This window comes from Oryx dammah, unplaced genomic scaffold (genome assembly GCF_014754425.2).
Source record: "Oryx dammah isolate SB20612 unplaced genomic scaffold, SCBI_Odam_1.1 HiC_scaffold_9, whole genome shotgun sequence".
NCBI classification, from domain to species: Eukaryota; Metazoa; Chordata; class Mammalia; order Artiodactyla; family Bovidae; genus Oryx; species Oryx dammah.
In genome coordinates, this window is record NW_024070193.1 from 42,372,462 (window position 1) to 42,391,139 (window position 18,678).

Below are 18,678 nucleotides of genomic sequence, written 5' to 3' on the forward strand. Positions count from 1 at the left end.
AGATGTGCGCCACCCGGACAGGCAGGGGCCGCGGCCTCACTGACGTCAGGGAAGCGCTCAATCGGCCGCAGCCTCCCGGCCGGGCCCGAACACCCGAAGGGTGGGGGGACCCGCGAGCTGGGATTGGCTGGCCAAGTGCGAGCGCCCGCGCCGATTGGCTGGCGAGGTTTTAGAGGGAGTCCCGCTCTCCAATTAAAGGGCCCCGCCGCACCCGGCTGCGCACAGAGCTCCCCCTGGGCCAGCGATCTTAGCCATTCAAGCACAGCTGTCCCCACTGCACGCCCTCGCGCCTAAGCCTGAGCAGCCAGGCGCTGTCTGTCCACCCCAGAAGAGGATGGCAAAGGTGGCCAAGGACCTCAACCCGAGAGTTCAGAAGGTGAGCTGAGATCTGTCTGTACTTAGGCAGACTCCTTTTCCTATTTCCCTCTCCTGTTTGAAGAAGCTTTCCTAGATATATGGAGAAGAAAATTCACTAAATTCCAAGGCTTTATAGAAAATAGAATCGTTGGGAATACAGGTTTGAGCCAACAGGCACATACCCCAAATGCTACTCTTAAAAGCCTTTGTGTAAAGTATTTGCAAAGGATCTTGGTTCTTTGATGATGCTAATTAAAATTTAAATAAGGTAAAAGCTTTTTTCTTAAATGTTAACTCTGTGCTTTTGGAGGAGTGGGGAAGGAACCCTACCCTCCTCCTCCAGTGATTGAGGTGAAGGTGGGAAGGGGTAATATTTACTCACAAGGAATCTACCCCCTTTGCTCTCATCCCAGCATTTTCTGTTTTTCACACACACATACAAAGAAACCAGTTTCTTTAGTTGGTGGTGTTGGCAGTGGCGACAGTTCCAGCACACGGGAACTAATTTCTGTCCCCAGGGTCTTCACTTTTCCCTTTCAAGGAAGGGCTGGCTGGGAGCCCAGAAGGTCATGGGTGAATGACTGCCTGAGGAGCCTGCAGCTGTGCCTTTAGCTCCAATCCCCGAGGGTTACTTACCTGTAGACAGTGGGGGGCGGGAGCGGGGTTGGGGGAGGTTGTCACAGGCTAGGGGCTAAGAGGACCTGTGAACTGGAAGGAAGCCCAGAGACAGCCTAGACCAGTGAAGAAACTGAGTCTCAGGGTCACAGAGAGTTGGTTCTGGGAGGCTGTGGAGCCTATGGGAAAGCCTTAGTCATGGAAACCCCAGCTGTGCCACTTTCTAGCTGCACCACAAAGACCAACCACGTCCATCACCTTTCTGAGCCTCAGTTCCCTTGTCTCCCATAGAGGGATGTGAGGCCCCGCCTCCCTCACAGCAGCAATAATAGCTATGGTACCCCTTAGCGTTCTCTCCCAAAGTAGTTATGTTTAAACTTAAACTCTGATTTCAGGGAAGATCAGAGTTTTGGTCTTTCAAGGCAAAGTCCCCTGTAAACATTTGCTATTACCTGGGCAAGGCGGGATAGAATGAGAGGGGGAAGGAAAAAGAAAAACTCTGTCAGAATCAAAATGCAAGTCAGCCACATAGAGGTGCAGGGTTTATGCAGCTGATTGACGACTGTACCACTGCACGGCTGACCTGCCCCAGACTCCCACACAGAGTCCATCGGGCCTCTGAATGTGTACACCAGGGCAGACTTCATCCAGAGAGCATCTCTCTGGAATGTTCCTGCCCCCCACCCCCACCCCCGCTTCACAGTTGCCAGACTGTTGGCAGAATCCAGTCATCTCTCTGTCTCTGGAATTCTCACAACATGTTAGACCTTGGTAAGCTACCTGTCCTGTTAATTTCTACCTACTAGTGAGTCAGGCACGTACTGCTCTTACTTTTCTACCCATCTTTGTAAATTCCCTGAGGGACAAACCTTTCTTGCTCATCTCTGTTCTGACGCAGGCTGCCATGCACAGCATGACTCAATAAACTATGAGTGAACCAGCTAAGACCATAGCGTTCGCAGACAGTACAGTTTGTGTGTTACTGTTTTCTAACTTGTGGCAGCTCCTACATATTTGTGTGTCTGAACTGCCTCCCCAGATTCAGCCACAGTAAAAGAGTTCAGAGCGAAAGGGGCAGTGCTTCATTGTCCAGTGGCATATCAGATGATTCAGGGTGGTTTTATTACAAGCTGATGGACAGTTAATGTGTGAAGGGAGACAGGAGACACGGAACCTCTCTCCTCAGCACAGCCCAGGTCCCCACTCGGAGGAAGCCTTGTTTTTATTTTCCTTTGCATGGGAGAGTGTGATTATCCGGATTAGAGGTGGAACACAGTCTCCTCCTTGTCACCCTCTAGTGCCAACTTCCTTGCCCTGCAAAGGGTTTATTTTCCATTTAGATCCAATTACAGGCTTAGTGAAAGAATGTGGTGGGTATAGATGAAAGGGTGGATATTTTTTACCCCTTGGGACTGTGACAATCAGGAGGGTCACCATATGGGTGATGAACCCAGGTCCTCCACTCAGAAAGCCGAGGGAAGGGAAGGGAATGGGGGGAAATTTCTCCTTGCTGAGGTGTGTATCGGCGGTTAAATGCTGGGTTGTATCAACAGCATGCTGCAGAGCTTTTATGGCATATTTACTTTTTAAATCTGCAACAGTGGTGGGTTTTCTAACATTTGGCTTCAGGAGGCATAATCACACTTAGGCATTTTGAAGCAATTTCAGAGACTCTTAGAGCTGCAAGAGACCAATTTACAAAATGAGAAATGGTTTCAAATGGCCTCCATGAGGACTCCGCTGCCCTGCACCCAAAGGGAGGGGGGCCACAGGGAATCCCAAGAGCTGGAAAGTCAGAAAACAGTCTTTGAGAGAGAGAACATTAAAATCCCCAAGTTGGGGCAGCCTTTGAGATCATCTCCCCAATTCCAGGCAGACAGGGGTACTGGCCATGGGTCCCATCCTTAGTTCATGGCAGGGTATAGAAACAGTCCCCTCCCTCCTCCCATCTGCACTGAGCCAAATGCTCCCATTGGCTACTCTTGAGCCCTGGTTTGGTTTTCGACTGGGAAAAAAGTTTCCTAGCATGGAGTTCTTATTCCCTGAGAATCAGGAACTAGCCAACATTCCCTGGTAACAAAAAGCCTGGAAGATCAATGCCATTTCTCTTGGTGGAATCAACCACCACTGTGGGTATGTTCTTCTCTGGTTTAGTAAGTCATCAGTATTCTTGTAACCAGACTGGGGTTTAAATCCCAGCTCCACCACCTACTAGCTGTGTGCTCCTGTGTAAGCTGATTAACTTCTGAGTCTGTGCCCTCATCTGAAAACTGAGGAGACACTAAAAGAATCTCCCTCCCAGTTCAGTTCAGTTCAGTTCAGTTGCTCAGTCGTGTCCAACTCTTTGCGACCCCATGAATTGCAGCACGCCAGGCCTCCCTGTCCATCACCAGTTCCCGGAGTTCACTCAGACTCACGTCCATCGAGTCGGTGATGCCATCCAGCTATCTCATCCTCTGTCATCCCCTTTTCCTCCTGCCCCCAATCCCTCCCAGCATCAGTCTTTTCCAGTGAGTCAACTCTTCACATGAGGTGGCCACAGTACTTAGCTTTCCTTCCAAGGGGCCCGTAGTCATTAAACAAGCTGCTGTATACAAAGGGCTCTGCACCTGAGGGCAAGTAGACTCGGCCATTGTTATGGTCGGTGGTGGTGGGTGTATATTTCAGTGAGCGCATGATTGCTGAAAGGAGTCTTTTGGTGAATGAGGACTCACTTCTTCAGATGACTGGCCCATCTGAAGAGCAACTAATTTTCATTCAGCTGAACGAAAGCCAGCGGCCTTGATAACCTAGAACAATGACCGATGACCTTGTCTTCATTCTAGCCTAACATACAAAGTCTACTTACACAACGGAGATCATCAGTCAGTGAGCATTTCACTCTGGAGTTCTGGAATAGTTAGGCCTGGAAGGAGACATGGAGCTCTTCTCACTTGATATAGAAACTGAGACCCAGAGCAGTCAAGTCCTTTCTCTGAGACTGCTAAGAAGGTGGGCCGGGGCCCGATAGGCTCTGCAAGAATACTGGCTCTTGGCTGCCAAAGAACCATTTGCAGGAATTTAGAAAGGACTAGAACAAAGAGATCTGAGCGCATGTTCACTGCTGCCTGTGTGCCTGCCAGTGGACCGGCTCCAGAGGGTTCTATTTCTCACCCCTCAGCACAATGTCCAAGGAGCATGAAAGGATGGCTCGTCCAAGTGCATTGCCAGGGTCAGCTGGGCGTCTCCCTCCACCCTTCTCCGCATCACGTCCCTCTTGGCTTTCCTGTCCTCCAGCTTCGCCCTCCCCTCGCTGTACTCAGCCCTTCCTGCTTTCACCTCCAGTTCCTGCCGTGTGCAAAGCTGCTGGCACGCTGCCTGGGTGAGCCGATCCAATGTCAACACGGCTCCTCGAGAATTGTCCTTGGCTCCCTCCATCTTAGAAATATATTAAGCTGTCATTTAAAGACTTTAATAGCCAAATCATTGGAGACATGCCCATAGGTGTATAAGCAACTTGGCCCAAAGAAAGCCATATTAAAAAAGAAAGAAATTATCCAAGTCCTGAAAGCTCTCCCCAGACAGATGGCTGAAGCCATTACTTGTACACTGAAGATGCTTGTCATGCTGTACAGACATATTCAAATATGTGGGGTTAGGGTTGACAATTGATTTGCACTGATACATCTGCCCCCTGAGGCGGTAGGGGGCAGGGAAAGGTATCTCGCAGATCAGCTCTAGGCTTTACTCTAGCCATCTCCGCTCCAAGACCTTCTCCTGGCCCAGAGCTGACCAACAGTTCTACAAGCAGGACATGGAGTGACTTTGGCATTCCCCTCTGAAGATCCCACAGTTTGATCTCCTCTCCATGTTAACTGGCCAGAGGTGACGAGGGAGAAAAAGAATGAGCCGGATTCAGCGAAGGCTGGAGACCAGGAGGAGGGGCAGATGTGAAGCCTCACATGCGCATCTTCCTTTCCCTCCCCTGCCCTGGCTACTTCCAGGGAGGCTTAGATCAGGAGCAGAGAAGTCAGGGAATAGTACCTCTTGTAACCCACCCTCTAGGGTCAGCTGGGCTCCAACAGAGAGATGCCATTTGACTTTGCAAGGAAGAATCTTTCTTTTCTACTTGCACATTCAAAATAGTGTGTTTATAATAAAGTGGAAATCGGTCCTGAAAGCACAGACCTTGGCAGTTCTTATCTCCCCCATGTTCATCCAACACCACTGAAATATGTACGATAAGCAGAGTTTTCTGGCAAGGGGTCAAGCTGTCACAGTAACTGCAGGCATTTACTGGTGACTTTGGACAGGTCGCTTTTCCTCAGAAGGGGCTGACTTTGAATGACGGCTGGAAACTTCGTTCCTCCTGCCATCCACTGACCTTTTCTGGACTTCAGACTGTCTCCTAAATAACAAATGATTATGGGAAAACAGGACACAAACACCATTCCATTGAGAGCAGAACTGGGGAAGAGCTTTTTGAGACCTCCACAAGGAAGAGACAGCTGCTGCTCTCTTAAGTGCCTTCATTTGGAAATAGCCCCCTCTTCCCTTTCCTTTGCTGATTAGGAAGATTTGGCTGGCAGCTGCTGCTGTGATCTCACCAGGTGCAGGGCCACCAACCACTTCTACAGGAGACCCTCAAAGTGGTACCATTTCCCATGCAACTTTCAGTCCTGAACCCATTCTTGGAGCTCTGTTGTTCAGTCCCTAAGTCATGTCCAATTCCTTGTGACCCCATGACTGCAGCACACCAGGCTTCCCTGTCCTTCACTATCTCCCTGAGTTTGCTCAAACTCATGTCCATTGAGTCAGTGATGCCATCCAACCATCTTATCCTCTGTTGTCCCCTTCTCCTCTTGCCCTCAGTTTTTCCCAGCATTAGTGCCTTTTCCAGTGAGTCAGCTCTTTGCATCATGTGGCCAAAGTATTGGAGCTTCAGCATCAGTCCTTCCAATGAATATTCAGGGTTGATTTCTTTTAGAATTGACTAGCTTGACCTCATTGTTGTCCAAGGGACTCTCAAACATCTTCTCCAGCACCACAGTAAGAAAGTGTCAATTCTTTGGCGCTCAGCCTTTTTTATAATCCAACTCTCACATCCATACATGACTACTGAAAAAAACCATAGCTTTGACTATACGGACCTTTGTTGGCAAAGTGATGTCTCTGGTTTTTAATACACTGTCTAGGTTTGTCATAGCTATTCTTCCAAGAAGCAAGCATCTTTAAATCTCAGAGCTTAGAGTGTATCAATGGCCCAGATCTTCAGAAGCTCCAGAAATGCCTTCTATAAAGCTTTTCAAGAAACAGTGAAATAAGAAGTCTGGTCTCCTATGTGGACCTAGACTATTTTAGTGGCCTAAACTTGTGTTTGGTATTTAGGCCTAAATATTTGATGTGGAATTTCAGTTGGGCTTTCACAAAAACAGAAATAACAGTACAATCACAAAGCTTCATAAAACCCCTAAATCAAGCCTTTGTTCACTGTCTGGTCTCCTGTATGAGAAGTGTTGTTACATGTTTTCTCAGGTTGTGTTGGTCTTACTTTCATCATCCATTAGGACTCTTGTCCCCCAAGGATCTGCACAAAGATTCATCTGTTCTCTGCTAGGATGGACCAGTTTGGGGAAAGGCAAGGGAAAGGAAAAAAGAGAGACATCTTTTGAGTACACTCAGGATGCCTGATGTTTTCTCTCGCTTGTCTCATTTAGTCTTTAGGACTACATTGCAAACATACTGATGTCCTTTTTACACATGTGTAAATGAAGACTGAGGGTTTCAGTGACTCGCCTAAGATCATATAATGACAGATTAAGAACTCACATCCGTTCTTCTCTGACTCTAAAACTGAAGCTCTTTCCGCTGCAGGAAGACACCCGAAGGCTTTTGTCAGAAGCAGAAGTCTGGTGGAGAAGGACAGGATTACTACTACAGGCTTCACACACAGATAAAGGTCAGCCCACTGCTGACGGTGATCCAGGGATGGCCCAGCATTTGCCAAAGGTTACCAGGCCTCGGTACCTCTCTGATACTTCTTGGCCACAACCCGGTGTATGCTGTCATCCACACCAAGTCAAAGCCATTTCCCAGGTAGAAAAGAAAGACTTCCTAGATCTGTTCCTTCCTGGTTTCCTAGAAGTCTGCTAGAACTGTCTAGAGAGGAAGCTGATAGAGAGACAATCTAAGGGATCATATAATAGTATCCAGAAATTATTGAAGAAGCAAGGACATTTGACCAAAAAAAAAAAAAAATCCTAGAGATCCAAGCTCCAGAGCTTCCAGGAAATTCTATCCTGGGGATAAGCTTGGCCTCTGGAATGCATATTCTCTACATGCCTGGTCAGCCTGACTCACGGTCTACCCAATAACCCAGGAATCAGGACCAAGCAAAACACAGCCCGAGCCCCTACTAGGACATGCTTTAAAAGGAAATAAGATTGCTGAGGGAGAAGAAACCAAAGGCTCTATTTGGCAAGTCACTCTTTTTGTAGGACAAAGTTGGCGCCAGGGTCCAGCCCGTGGCAGTTGTTTTAAATCCATATGATATGTGTATGTATTGATTTTTTTCCCCTCCTCCTATTTTAAAATATGGGTTCCTTTGTAAAATAAATCTTTGGAGAAAATGCGAAGGAATCATTAGATAAAAGAGCTGAGAAGAATCCACTGATCTGCTTGGTCTGTCCCTTCAGGTAGCAGAGGGGACATGGGCGCAAAATGTTATATCCAAAACTTCCACGTGACATAGCAGAGACGCACTGACTCACAGGATCTTGAAAGAATGAAGAAAAGGATATCTTTTCTGTTTCATCACTTCCATGCCCAGGGTCCCCTGACTTCATGTCACCCTCATACCCTCAAAGCTCAGAGGTCAGGTGAACATTTTGGCTGTGAATGTAGCTTTGGCCACATGGTTTAAAGGCCATCTTGAGCTTTTCATAGGTCTGCAACCAAGTTGCTTACTCCTCTCTGGACCTCCAGTTCCTCATCTGAGAAAGAAAGTTAATAATAATTCTATATTTAAGCAATAGTCTAATGAGAAAGTATGTAAAGCACCTGGATGCGTAGTATGTTCTCAAAATAACATTTCCTCCTGCTGCTATTGGTATCCTCTTCTCATCAGCCCCAGCACAGAAATCCTATAGGAAGTTAAGTGCTAGAACGTGGAAGACCAAGTTCATCTTACTGACGTCACAGGTGGCTTCTAAGATATCAGATTGCAGGACCTCTTTGTAGCTAAACTTAGACCTGGCCATAAATAGACCTGGGTCACAAAAATCAGGACAATGGCAACAATGTGCCCTGGGTGTCCGGTGGCTACGCTTCTAAAAAGTAGTCCTCCTTTTCACGGAGACCATTCGTCGGTCCCAGCTAGGTGATTTTACCCAGGCACTTGGCCATGCTGAGCCTCGGATGTCTTGCTTTTTAAAACAGCATAATAGTCACCATTTCTTGATTTAGCAGATAGTTATTTAATACCTATTACATGCCAGGCACTCTGCTGAGCGCTAAGTACAAGACAATGAATAAGAAAGTTCTGGTCCCTGCCTTGTAGACTTGAGTCCAGTGGAATGTGTTTCACATGAAAGTATGACAAGAGGGAAGATCCTCTGGAAAAGGGCATGGTAACCCACTCCAGTATTCTTGCCTGGAGAATCCCCATGGACTGAGGAGCCTGGTGGGCTGCAGTCCATGGGCTCACAAAGAATCAGACACGACTGAAGCAACTTAGCACACATGGGAGACAAGAGCCAAATAATGTCAGTGTTCTATTACTCTGTGTTTTCCTTGACCTCCTCCATCTCACAGACACACAGAGACACACAGACACACCGCTCTTTTTCTCCTCCTTTACTGTCTGCCCTCAGATTTGAGCATTGCACACATCTGAGCCACTCCCAACCCCAGTCATCTCTACAGTATCACAGTGATGTACATATGACAATTCTGCTCCCAGTTGTTGCATTTTAACAGGGCATTGAGTGAAGAGAAGTCTGGGAAAGGCAATGGCCAGTAAACAGTGGCCCCTTCAACCCTGTTGCAGACACATAGTGGTAGACCAGTTGTCTGTGCTCAGCCCATGTCCTCGGAGGCAGCTCAGCACCCCATGATGTCCTTCATGATGCTGGTGTCAGGGGCACCATAGGGCAGGAACACAAGGTGAGAGCTCTTGGCTGACTAATGCCCCATAAGAAACCTGCCTTAGGAAGGTGGCAGCTATTTGGGCCGTGTGACTAAGAGGCTTTTCCACGTACTGATTCACGGCTGACCACCAAGGTGACTGACCCAGCTAGTCCTCTGGCTAGAAGAGTTGGAGGGGAAATGGAGCTCAGGCCTGCCCTCATCCTGGAGGAGAGCCACCCACCTGCCGAGGGACACCTGTGCTCCCCACCCCACTTTGACCCTGTGGTCACCAGTGTCCTTGTTAAGGGGTCTGACTCTGGTGGGGGGAGGGGTCAGCATTTGAGGCTTATTTTAGAGAAAGTGTGGGAGGGAGATTTTGTTTTTACTCTTGTTAGTATCAACAGAGGAGAAGGTTTTTTTTAAATAGGGATCTGTGGATAGAACTGATGGTATCAAGGAACAGAAATGAAGAAAAATAGTGTATCCTTATATACCTAACCTCTAACCAAAATGAAACATTTCTTTTTTTTTTTTCCATTATAAATGAAAACAAAAGCCCTGGCAGTTTAGCATCCTCTGTGCCTTTTTTTTTTTTTTTTTTTTTTGCAAATAAAGCTATTGAATGTGACATTTAAGTTAGAAAAAGATAACTGGCTATAGGCCCTGTGTCCTTCATACTGACAGAAATCTGATATTTTCATATCCTATTACAGCCAAGAGAGATGCCAGGCATACTGCTCATACTCATCCTTGTTCTGAAATAACAGCAATTAAATCCATGACTGGTGTTGTTAATTAATTTAACAAAGGCATGTATGTTACTAAATTACAGATTAGCTTTTACATATTGATATTATTTCAGTAATATTGATTTTCTTTGTAATACTATATATTTTCATTTGTGCTTTTAGGACATAGTTCTGAAAAGGGACACTTTCATATCAGACAAAAGGACACAAACAGATTAAGACTTCTGTCCAAAAAAAAGCTCTAACAATATTCTACATACACACACACAAGTATTTGGCTAGCCTCTTGTATGGAGTAGACAAACAGTTCAAATCCCAGCTCTGTCACCTGCTTCCTATTTGGGTAAATCCCATTACCTCTGAGCCTCAGTTTTTTCATCTATAAAATGGGCCTAAAAGTTGTCCTCATGACAATAACCTATAAAGTTCTTAATACAGCATTTGACAGCTCCTGAGTGTGTGTTACACATGAGTTATCATCACTATTGAAAGACCCAGTGAAAGTAAAATGTGCAAACATTATTCTGGTGAAACTCATCACCTCCCTCTGATTTGGCCAACTTTAAGAATTCATTCTGTGAAAACACATATTCCATGTAATTATTATAAGTCAGGGGCTGAGCTGGGAAGCAGAGAAGTAAAAAGGAAAGAAGTCCCAGAAGCTGATAGTTTGAGAGATGGAACAGCCAGCCTGGCCACCAGAGAATCTAAGCCTTGATCAGAGGTTCAAATGAGGGAGTGAGGGAGATCAGAGAGGAAGTACTTAACCCGACCTGGGGAGGTCAGGGAATGCTCACCAAGGAGGCGACATCTGAGCTGAATGTTGAAAGACAAGGATGAATGAATATTATGCTTGGGTCACAGGCCAGTGTTATGAGTTCCAAGTCTTGACACGCATGTTCTCAGTTTTACTTGACTTCTAACTTGAGAAATATCATCCATCTTCAACTACAGAGGGATACACTCCTACATATCCATCCATCCATCAGGCACATCTTGTAACTTTCTCATCCGAGAACTTGTCCCTCTCGCCTCTCAACCAACACCCTTGGGATGATAGGATAGCACAGCCTGCCAAGCTGGCATGCTTGAGACTCCTAAGCTCAGCAGAGGAGTTACAGCAACCGACTCAGTTTGAATTTTTACAGGAAGATGTAGATTTGTGTTGTGATTGAAGGAAAAAAAATAATAACTGAGGATATGCAACATATATCGAAAGAAAGGAACAGAGAGAGAGAGAAACACACACACACACACACACACACCCTCTGTGAAATCCAGCATGCTTTGCCTGTGAGCAGAATGTGAAAACACAATTGTGAGGACCACAGGATGGTATGTGCACCCCAAGTTTTATCCACCTTCCAATTCTGAAGTCATTCAGCTAGTAATTAGAGGAAAAGAAATTCCACAGAGAATTCCTTGATAAACTGTGAGAAGGAAAATCAGGAAACCTGAGTAAGAATGATCCCCTGCATCAGAACAATTCCTTCAGTTTTCTGACTTGGTCTGAGACTGCGGGGCCCCTTCCTGCCATGATTCTGAGCAGGTAACGCAGCACAATGAAAACCACATGGTTTGTCTATCGAAATGCCACTGGAATAATTGTTGGCAGTTGCTTTGTGTCAGTTGCAGATGGTATGTTAAACAGGTTGGGGGGCGGGAAATGACAGATGATTCCCTGCCAGTTATGTGGAAAATGAAATTATGGGGACAATCCCTGGGTTTGCAAGGATCTGACGAAGAGGTGAGGTTTGATGGAAAAGCTGGATTTCCTCAAGTCCGCCCTCTTTCACAGCCTACAAGCGCAAATAGCCCACTGGGAAAACATACTCTGTAGCAAGATTCACACTAATTAGAAGAGCTGTTGCCACCTGCCTGGTACCTCCCTTGAACCCTACTAGGTCTCCCGGCAGGTAGGAAGTCACCCGAGAAACACATGCTCTGATCTCAATCTTGACCAATATGTAGGACTTGGACGGTGAACCAGATATGAGAAAAAAGAGGCCATTGCATCCCTGAACTAAGGAACTAAGGAAACAGAACCAATGGCCAAGAGGGAGGGTAGGTTCAGAGAGAGATTTTAGCTCGAAATAAGAAAGAGCTGTCTAATAATTAAAGGAATTTTTAAGAAAACTTGATCTTTTGACGAGGTCTCAGTGCTTATAAGTGGCTCTCACAGCATCTGGCCACATGTTCCATCTCCCATTTAAGGTTGTGGATGGGGTACTTGGACAAAATCATTTTTAAGTGTTTCTGAATCTGAAATGCTAAGACACCCTGAGTTCTAATCCTAGCTCTTCTACCAACGAGCTCTTTCCTGGCCATTTAACTCCTATCCCATGACATCTTTCTTGTGCCTACATCCTCCATTCATGAACTCCTTGAGAGCAGAGACCAGGCCTTACTTCTCTTTTGTGTCACCGCAGAAAGCCAGGCATACAGGAAGGGCTCAAAAATATGAATGGACTGAGAAGGAAATGAGATGGAATCAGGATACAGGAGAGAGAAGGAGAGGCATCAAAAGAAGTAAGAGCAAGTGGGTTTTCCTTCCTGGCAGAGACAAGGAATCCTGAGGGGAAGACAGGGAGACGGAGAGGAGCAGGGCAGAGGACACGGAGAGACATAGAGAAGGCTGGACCGTCAACCTCTTCCAGAGTCCCATACATGCTGCTTAATCTAAAACCTTCTGATTCATGGACCACGGTCAGAAGGGGCAAGATGGGAAAGTAGCCCGAAGAGTGGGAGGAAGACTCCTAGAGAGTGTTTAGGAAGGATCCTAAGATGAAAAGGAACTGAAAGTCAGGGGGGGATCAGAAAGGCTCCCTTCCAGAGCAGCCTGAATTTTCCATGTCTGGTGCCGAATTCAAACTCATCTACACAAGGGTGGACTTCGAGGTGGCGGATGAGCCAAGCCTTGATTTGCTTCCTGCCTTCAGACAACTAACACAGACCCCCATCTGAACCTTGAAGTGGGCCCCCTGTTTCTGGCTGGAAGCCTCTTGAGAACAAACTCCCATGATTTCCCCCGTCCGGGGAGACAGGTTGGCTGGGATCTCTAAACAACAGCAGCCACATCTCAGAAAGGTTGGCCCTCCGGAGAGATAAGATACAGCAGGACGACTGAAAACTGGCTGAAATTTAGTCCAAACCACTCATAGCTCACACCAATATCTACTTAAAGTTTCTAGTCCTTGATGAATATTTATACCAAAATAGGGCCAGTGGAAATGTTCCATCTGTGTGGATTTTTAAGAGTTTTGCCTTCCCTCAGCCACGTTGACCAAACTCAGGAAAGTGGTGGAATCAATGCCAAGTACACGCTCTTTGAAGTGCAAGAATAATTCTGAAAAGGCCCTGGACCCATCATATTTCTTCTTATCCTGCAGACTCAGAGTTGGCACTCCCTTCTTTAAAAATGCATAATATCAACACCTCTCAGTGCTTTATAATTTCAGCCAGTCTTTGACACCCTGCTGCCCATGACCACTTTTTTGAAAGAGCGGATAAGCCTATTCAAAGTTCTGCTGGGTAAGACTGTTTTGTTGGTTGACATTTTCCCCATCTTTTGAAAATCTGAATGGCCCAGTTCATCACTTTAATTCTTTTTACTTTGCTAGTAGAGAAATGGCCCCAGATTTTCTCCTCAGTTTTTTTAGTCATCCCATGTTCCCCAGAACCAAAACACCAGAAACTTGATCCAGTTATGCTCTTGGTATGAGGAGCAAAAATAGAAGCCTTGCTCTTATACTTGGCATATGACCTGCACTTACCACACATGGGCTGTGTGTCAGGCATTGTGCTACATAGGTTTTTTTTCCCCTCGTCTTTACATAAATCCCATTTTACAGATGAGTAAACTAAGGTTCAGAGGGATGAAGTAAATTGCCACTGTGACAGAGCTAATGCGATGAATGGGAATTAAATGTAGACAGTTCAGTCCTCAGCAACCCCCTTCCCTCTAACCCATTTTTCATCTATACCAAACATGTTTATAGGGTTCCACAATGTTGGGCCATGAACTTGGTCACAAGATGAATGAAGTTGGTACCCAGACATGCATTAACAGCGCTGAACCGTGTTAGTCAGAATTTCTCTCCATTTTCAGCTCTTTCACCTTTTGGATTATAACCAGGAGAGAGTCTCCACCTGGTGCTCATAGGGTTTTAACACCTGCGTCACTTGCCCAGTGTCACTTTGAACAGATAGAGAGCAGTCCTCAGGTTCAGAGCTTTAAAACAAGAGTATTAGCTAGAATTTAATGGTGTTGGTTCATAGTTATTGTATTTTTATCATTACCTCTTATTTTTTCAAAACAAGCAACTTTTTAATGAAATATAGTTGACTTATAATGTATTAGTTTTGGGTGTACAGTGAGTTAGTTATACACATAGGAACATAAACATGGGTGTATATATACATATATATATTTTTTCTGATTCTTCTCCATTATAGGGTATTACCAGATATTTAATATAGTTCCCTGTGCTATACAGTAGGTACTTGTTGTTTATCTCTTTTATATATAATAGTGTACATGTTATTTCCAAACTCCTAATTTATCCCTCCCTGCCTTTGTTAACCAGAAGTTTATTTTCTATGTCTGTGGCTTACCTCCTATTTTTTCTACATTGTAAGGGAAAAGGGTTTTTCAAGAAATATGTTTTTTAAAAGTGATTTGTTTGAAGAAAAAAGTAAATAACCACAGAGATGGTATACTGAGGATAGGACTCAGGAAAGAGGAACGTAGGGCTTCATAAACATCTAATACTTGATAATCCCTGATCTCTACAGCACTTTACAATTTTCAACATCGCTTATATAAATGACCCCCACTGGATTCTTACCACAACCCCATGAAGCTGGTAGGGATTGTGATCCATTTCAAAGATGAGCCGTTTAAAATGTCAAGGTTCAGAGAGCAGAAGCGGCTCACCATGGTCACACAGACAGTGAAAAAGCACCCAGGGCTCAGGGTCAAGTCCAAGATCCACGGTGCCTCCCCCCAGTGTCCCCAGCACATCATGTCAGGGCAGGAGGGAATAAAGGGGTACTCCAAGGCGAGTAACCAAGGCCAAAAATGCCAGAGAACATCGGTGGAACTTGATGGCTCCCTTGACTGGCCTGAGTTTTATAAGTTTCCAGTGATTGTGTACATTCTATTTCATGGACAAGCCTACAGTTGCTCCATTCTAGTTTTTTTTTTTTTAACTTTATTTTGCTTTAAATACTGTATTGGTTTTGCCATACATTGACATGAATCCACCACGGGTGTACATGAGTTCCCAATCCTGAACCCCCCTCCCACCCCATATCATCTCTCTGGATCATCCCTGTGCACCAGCCCCAAGCATCCTGTATCCTGTATCGAACATAGACTGGCGATTTGTTTCTTACATGATAGTATACATGTTTCAATGCCATTCTAGTTTTGCTAAAGAAGCCTGACTTTCTCTTGCTAGTGACTCACTTTTTAGATGGTTCCAAAACTGGTTCTCCTGTCAGGAGAACATGTCCAGCTTTCTGGGGTACCCTAAGGAAGGGATGACACAAACTATAAAAGAGGAAAAGCCAGATTCTACCCAGGAAGAAGAACATTTCTTCCAGCAGTTGGCCAGGGTTCAGACTGCAGGGCCAGGTGACTGGATGTGCAGGGAGTCCATAAATGTGGGACAGCCAGTGGGGTTGGATAACCAAGCAGGTGAGTTGGCATTTCCATCAGTCTATCCAGGAAGAGCTTGCAGGAGCTGAACACACTCCTGAGGATGATGCTGTGAGCCAGAGGGAAGAGTTTGAGCAGATTGACGCATAAGACAGGAGCATCCTAAGAACCAAAGGGAGACCAGAGCCCAGCACTAGAACCCAGGAAAGGGGAGGGCAGCAAGTGAGGGAAGCACACAAGGGCTGGCCAGGCAGGTGGGGTGATCAGGCAAGGCTAGAATTCTGGAAACAACAGGAAACCAAAGTCGATCTTTCTTCTTCCAACTCAAACTACAGACATCAGCTTTAGGTAGAAGATCACTATTATGTGTTAGCTTTTAATGCACCAAAAAGCAGTGTGCTGTGCTTAGTCCCTCAGTCATGTCCAACTCTTTATGATCCCACGGACTGTAGCCCACCAGGCTCCTCTGTCCGTGGGGATTCTCCAGGCAAGAATACTGTAGTGGGTTGCCATGCCCTCCTCCAGGGGATCTTCCCAATCTAGGGATTGGACCCAGGTCTCCCACATTGCAGGCAGAGTCTTTACTGTCTGAACCACCAGGGAAGCCCAAGAATACTGGAGTGGGTAGCCTATCCCTTCACCAGAGGATCTTCCCGACCTAGGAATTGAACCAGGGTCTCCTGCATTGCCGGCAGGTTCTTTACTAGCTGAGCCACCTGAAAAGCACCAAAAAGCAGTGCTCAAAGGCAAAACTGAAATTGTTGCAGAGGAAGCTATTGATACCCATGTTTACAGAGGCAACACGAGTGCAAGGCACTACCTTAGGCACTGGTGATGGAGTTATGACCTAGACACACAGGGACCTTGCCCCCAGACCAACGGACAGCCCAGCAGGAAAAAAAGACACCAAAGTGTATATACTCATGGGTATACCATCCTTAAATAATGATAATCACAATGGATACAACAAAGAAGTGCAAGATGCAGGCTTTTCTAAGACCCTAAATACCTGCGGGACGAGTAGAAGTTTGTTAGGTGAAGGGAGGAGAGAAGGAAGATGGTCCAAGCAGAGGGAAGTGCCTATGGGCTAGCTTAGAGGTATAGAGGAATTTGACATCTTTTCTAGGGCATACAGACATGAGTAATTCTAAATTTACCCCAGAGATAATTTGCTGGAATTTGGCTTCTGTATCTCTAATTCTACATTTTCATTCTGTTCCATGAGCTTCAAAGGTGGGACCTGGAAAGTGAGTGATTTGCAAAATGAATGACATCTGCTAATTTCTGTTTCATAAACATGAAAAACTTGGCCTACCTCCTCTTTAAGGTGTTTTCCTTTCTCAGAATCTGTGATGTTCTTGTCTCAGGTTTTCTTAAATGCTGCATTCAACTCTACAGAGTGTGGACAACTGGTGCATTATGCAGGGTTGGAAAATCAAGGAAAGGATGAAATATTTGAAAGTGTATTGAATGTTAGTTTTAGAAACATATGATAGCAATAAAGACAGAAGAGGGAAGTCGTTTATAAGAAGGATCTTGTTTTAAACCAAGAAAATGTCCTGTGAAAGACACCACCCTAAAACACAAGTGCTTTTTTCCATCAAGGCCCCAGTGTTGGCTGAAGGAAACGTTTGTGTCTCAACGCTTCCCTTGTCTTATACATTAACCGTGAGATTTCCAGCAGGAATCGCTTATATAAGTAAAGCCTTCAGAGTTTTAATAACAGGGCTATACCTTTACGCCACACATTTCCTTTTAAGACATTAAGATTCAGATTGGCAAGATAAAAAAATTCTCCAATATGAGTTGCTAAGTCCCCCACCACCACCACACACACACATTTCCAAAATGAACTCCAATAAAAGTGTATTATCCTTGAAAAGCTCAGTGATGCTGCCATTTCAGGATTCAGATGCACACAGTCACACACCCCAAGTTACATCCTTATAGAAGGCTCTTCTTATTTATTTATTTTTGGCTGCCCAAGCAGCATGAGAGAAGTTAGTTCCCCCACCAGGGATCAAATCCATGCCCCCTGCACTGGAAGTATCGAGTCTTAACCACTGGACTGCCAGGGAAGTCCTGGAAGCTGTTCTTAAGACACCAGGCCTCTAAAATGAGAGATAATAAGTAAACATTGCCAGCCTCAAGCTTACAGTTTTATACTTGAGAAGGAGTCTTTTAAGGGTCCAAACCTAAGAACCATGTAACCAATGAGATCTTCACTTCCAAGTGTAACCTCGGGACACCAGGCTTGTTCTCCTTTAGAAGGGGGAATTGGTAATAAATAGTCTATTCAGGGACTTCATTTTCTTTGATCTTGACTCCCCAGGCTACTTGGTAAACCTCTAGATAGGATTCCCAGGAGGACAGGATAACTCCTGGTGGCTTTACTGCCATCTCCTCCAAAGCAGGCAGGGCCTTTCCAAGAAGGAAAAGAGACAACTACAAAGGGGGGAAAAAATTGTTGGAGTTTCTGGAAACACTTAGTTGGAAAAGAAGTGCCAGGTCAGCTCCTCCTGCTCTGCGGAAATCCCTTTCACAGTGGATGAAATGGTGCCCATGTTCTGGGAACCTGAGTGTCTCAGAAGATCCATAAAAGTCTGGGGGTGGCAGAGCAGGAAGGCAGGAGGAATCTCTCCCCCCAACACACACTGATTAAGCAGGTGAGCGAGCTGCTCAGATGATGGGCAGGCTTTTCTAAAAGTGGGTGATTCTCAAAAACAGGAGAGAAGGGCTGTGCCCCCTGGGCTGTTTTGACCTCTCTGCGCTTTGCAGTGAGCTCTTCACAGTCTCCCGGGCAGGTTCTGCAGCTGGTGCAAAGTGAGCCGGTGTCAAAGGGAAATAAGAATTCCGTCCAAAACAAACACCTATCACTTGAGTCCAGCTGGGTTCCTCATACTGGATTGGTCAAAAATTTCGTTCAGCTTTTTCCATAAGATGCTACAGATGGAAAAACCCAAACGAACTTTTTGGCCAACCTAATACAAAGACTTGTGGACCTGCTTTGGATACAACATCAGCTATCAGCAAGAAGCTGGGCGCCCAAGAGGCTGGTTTGCTTTCCTCCCAGGTCGTCATCATTGTCTCTCTGCCAACGGAATGTTAAACAAAGGAGTCAGAATCCTGGGTGGGGGCTGACAATGCCCTAGGTTTTCCGTAGCCATCAAGTAGATCCAGCTACCCAGC

At 45.6% G+C, this 18,678-nt stretch overlaps 1 protein-coding gene across 1 annotated transcript in view; it reads left to right on the plus strand.

The window, feature by feature from the left end:
- The first annotated feature begins 202 nt into the window (after positions 1-202).
- Positions 203-18,678, plus strand: part of LMCD1 (LIM and cysteine rich domains 1) — a 56,666-nt gene continuing 38,190 nt past the window's right edge. Inside the window, exon 1 of the mRNA XM_040245991.1 lies at positions 203-376. Within this exon, the coding sequence (XP_040101925.1) occupies positions 335-376 (42 nt within the window). The 5' untranslated portion in view covers positions 203-334. The remainder of the gene's footprint in view (positions 377-18,678) is intronic.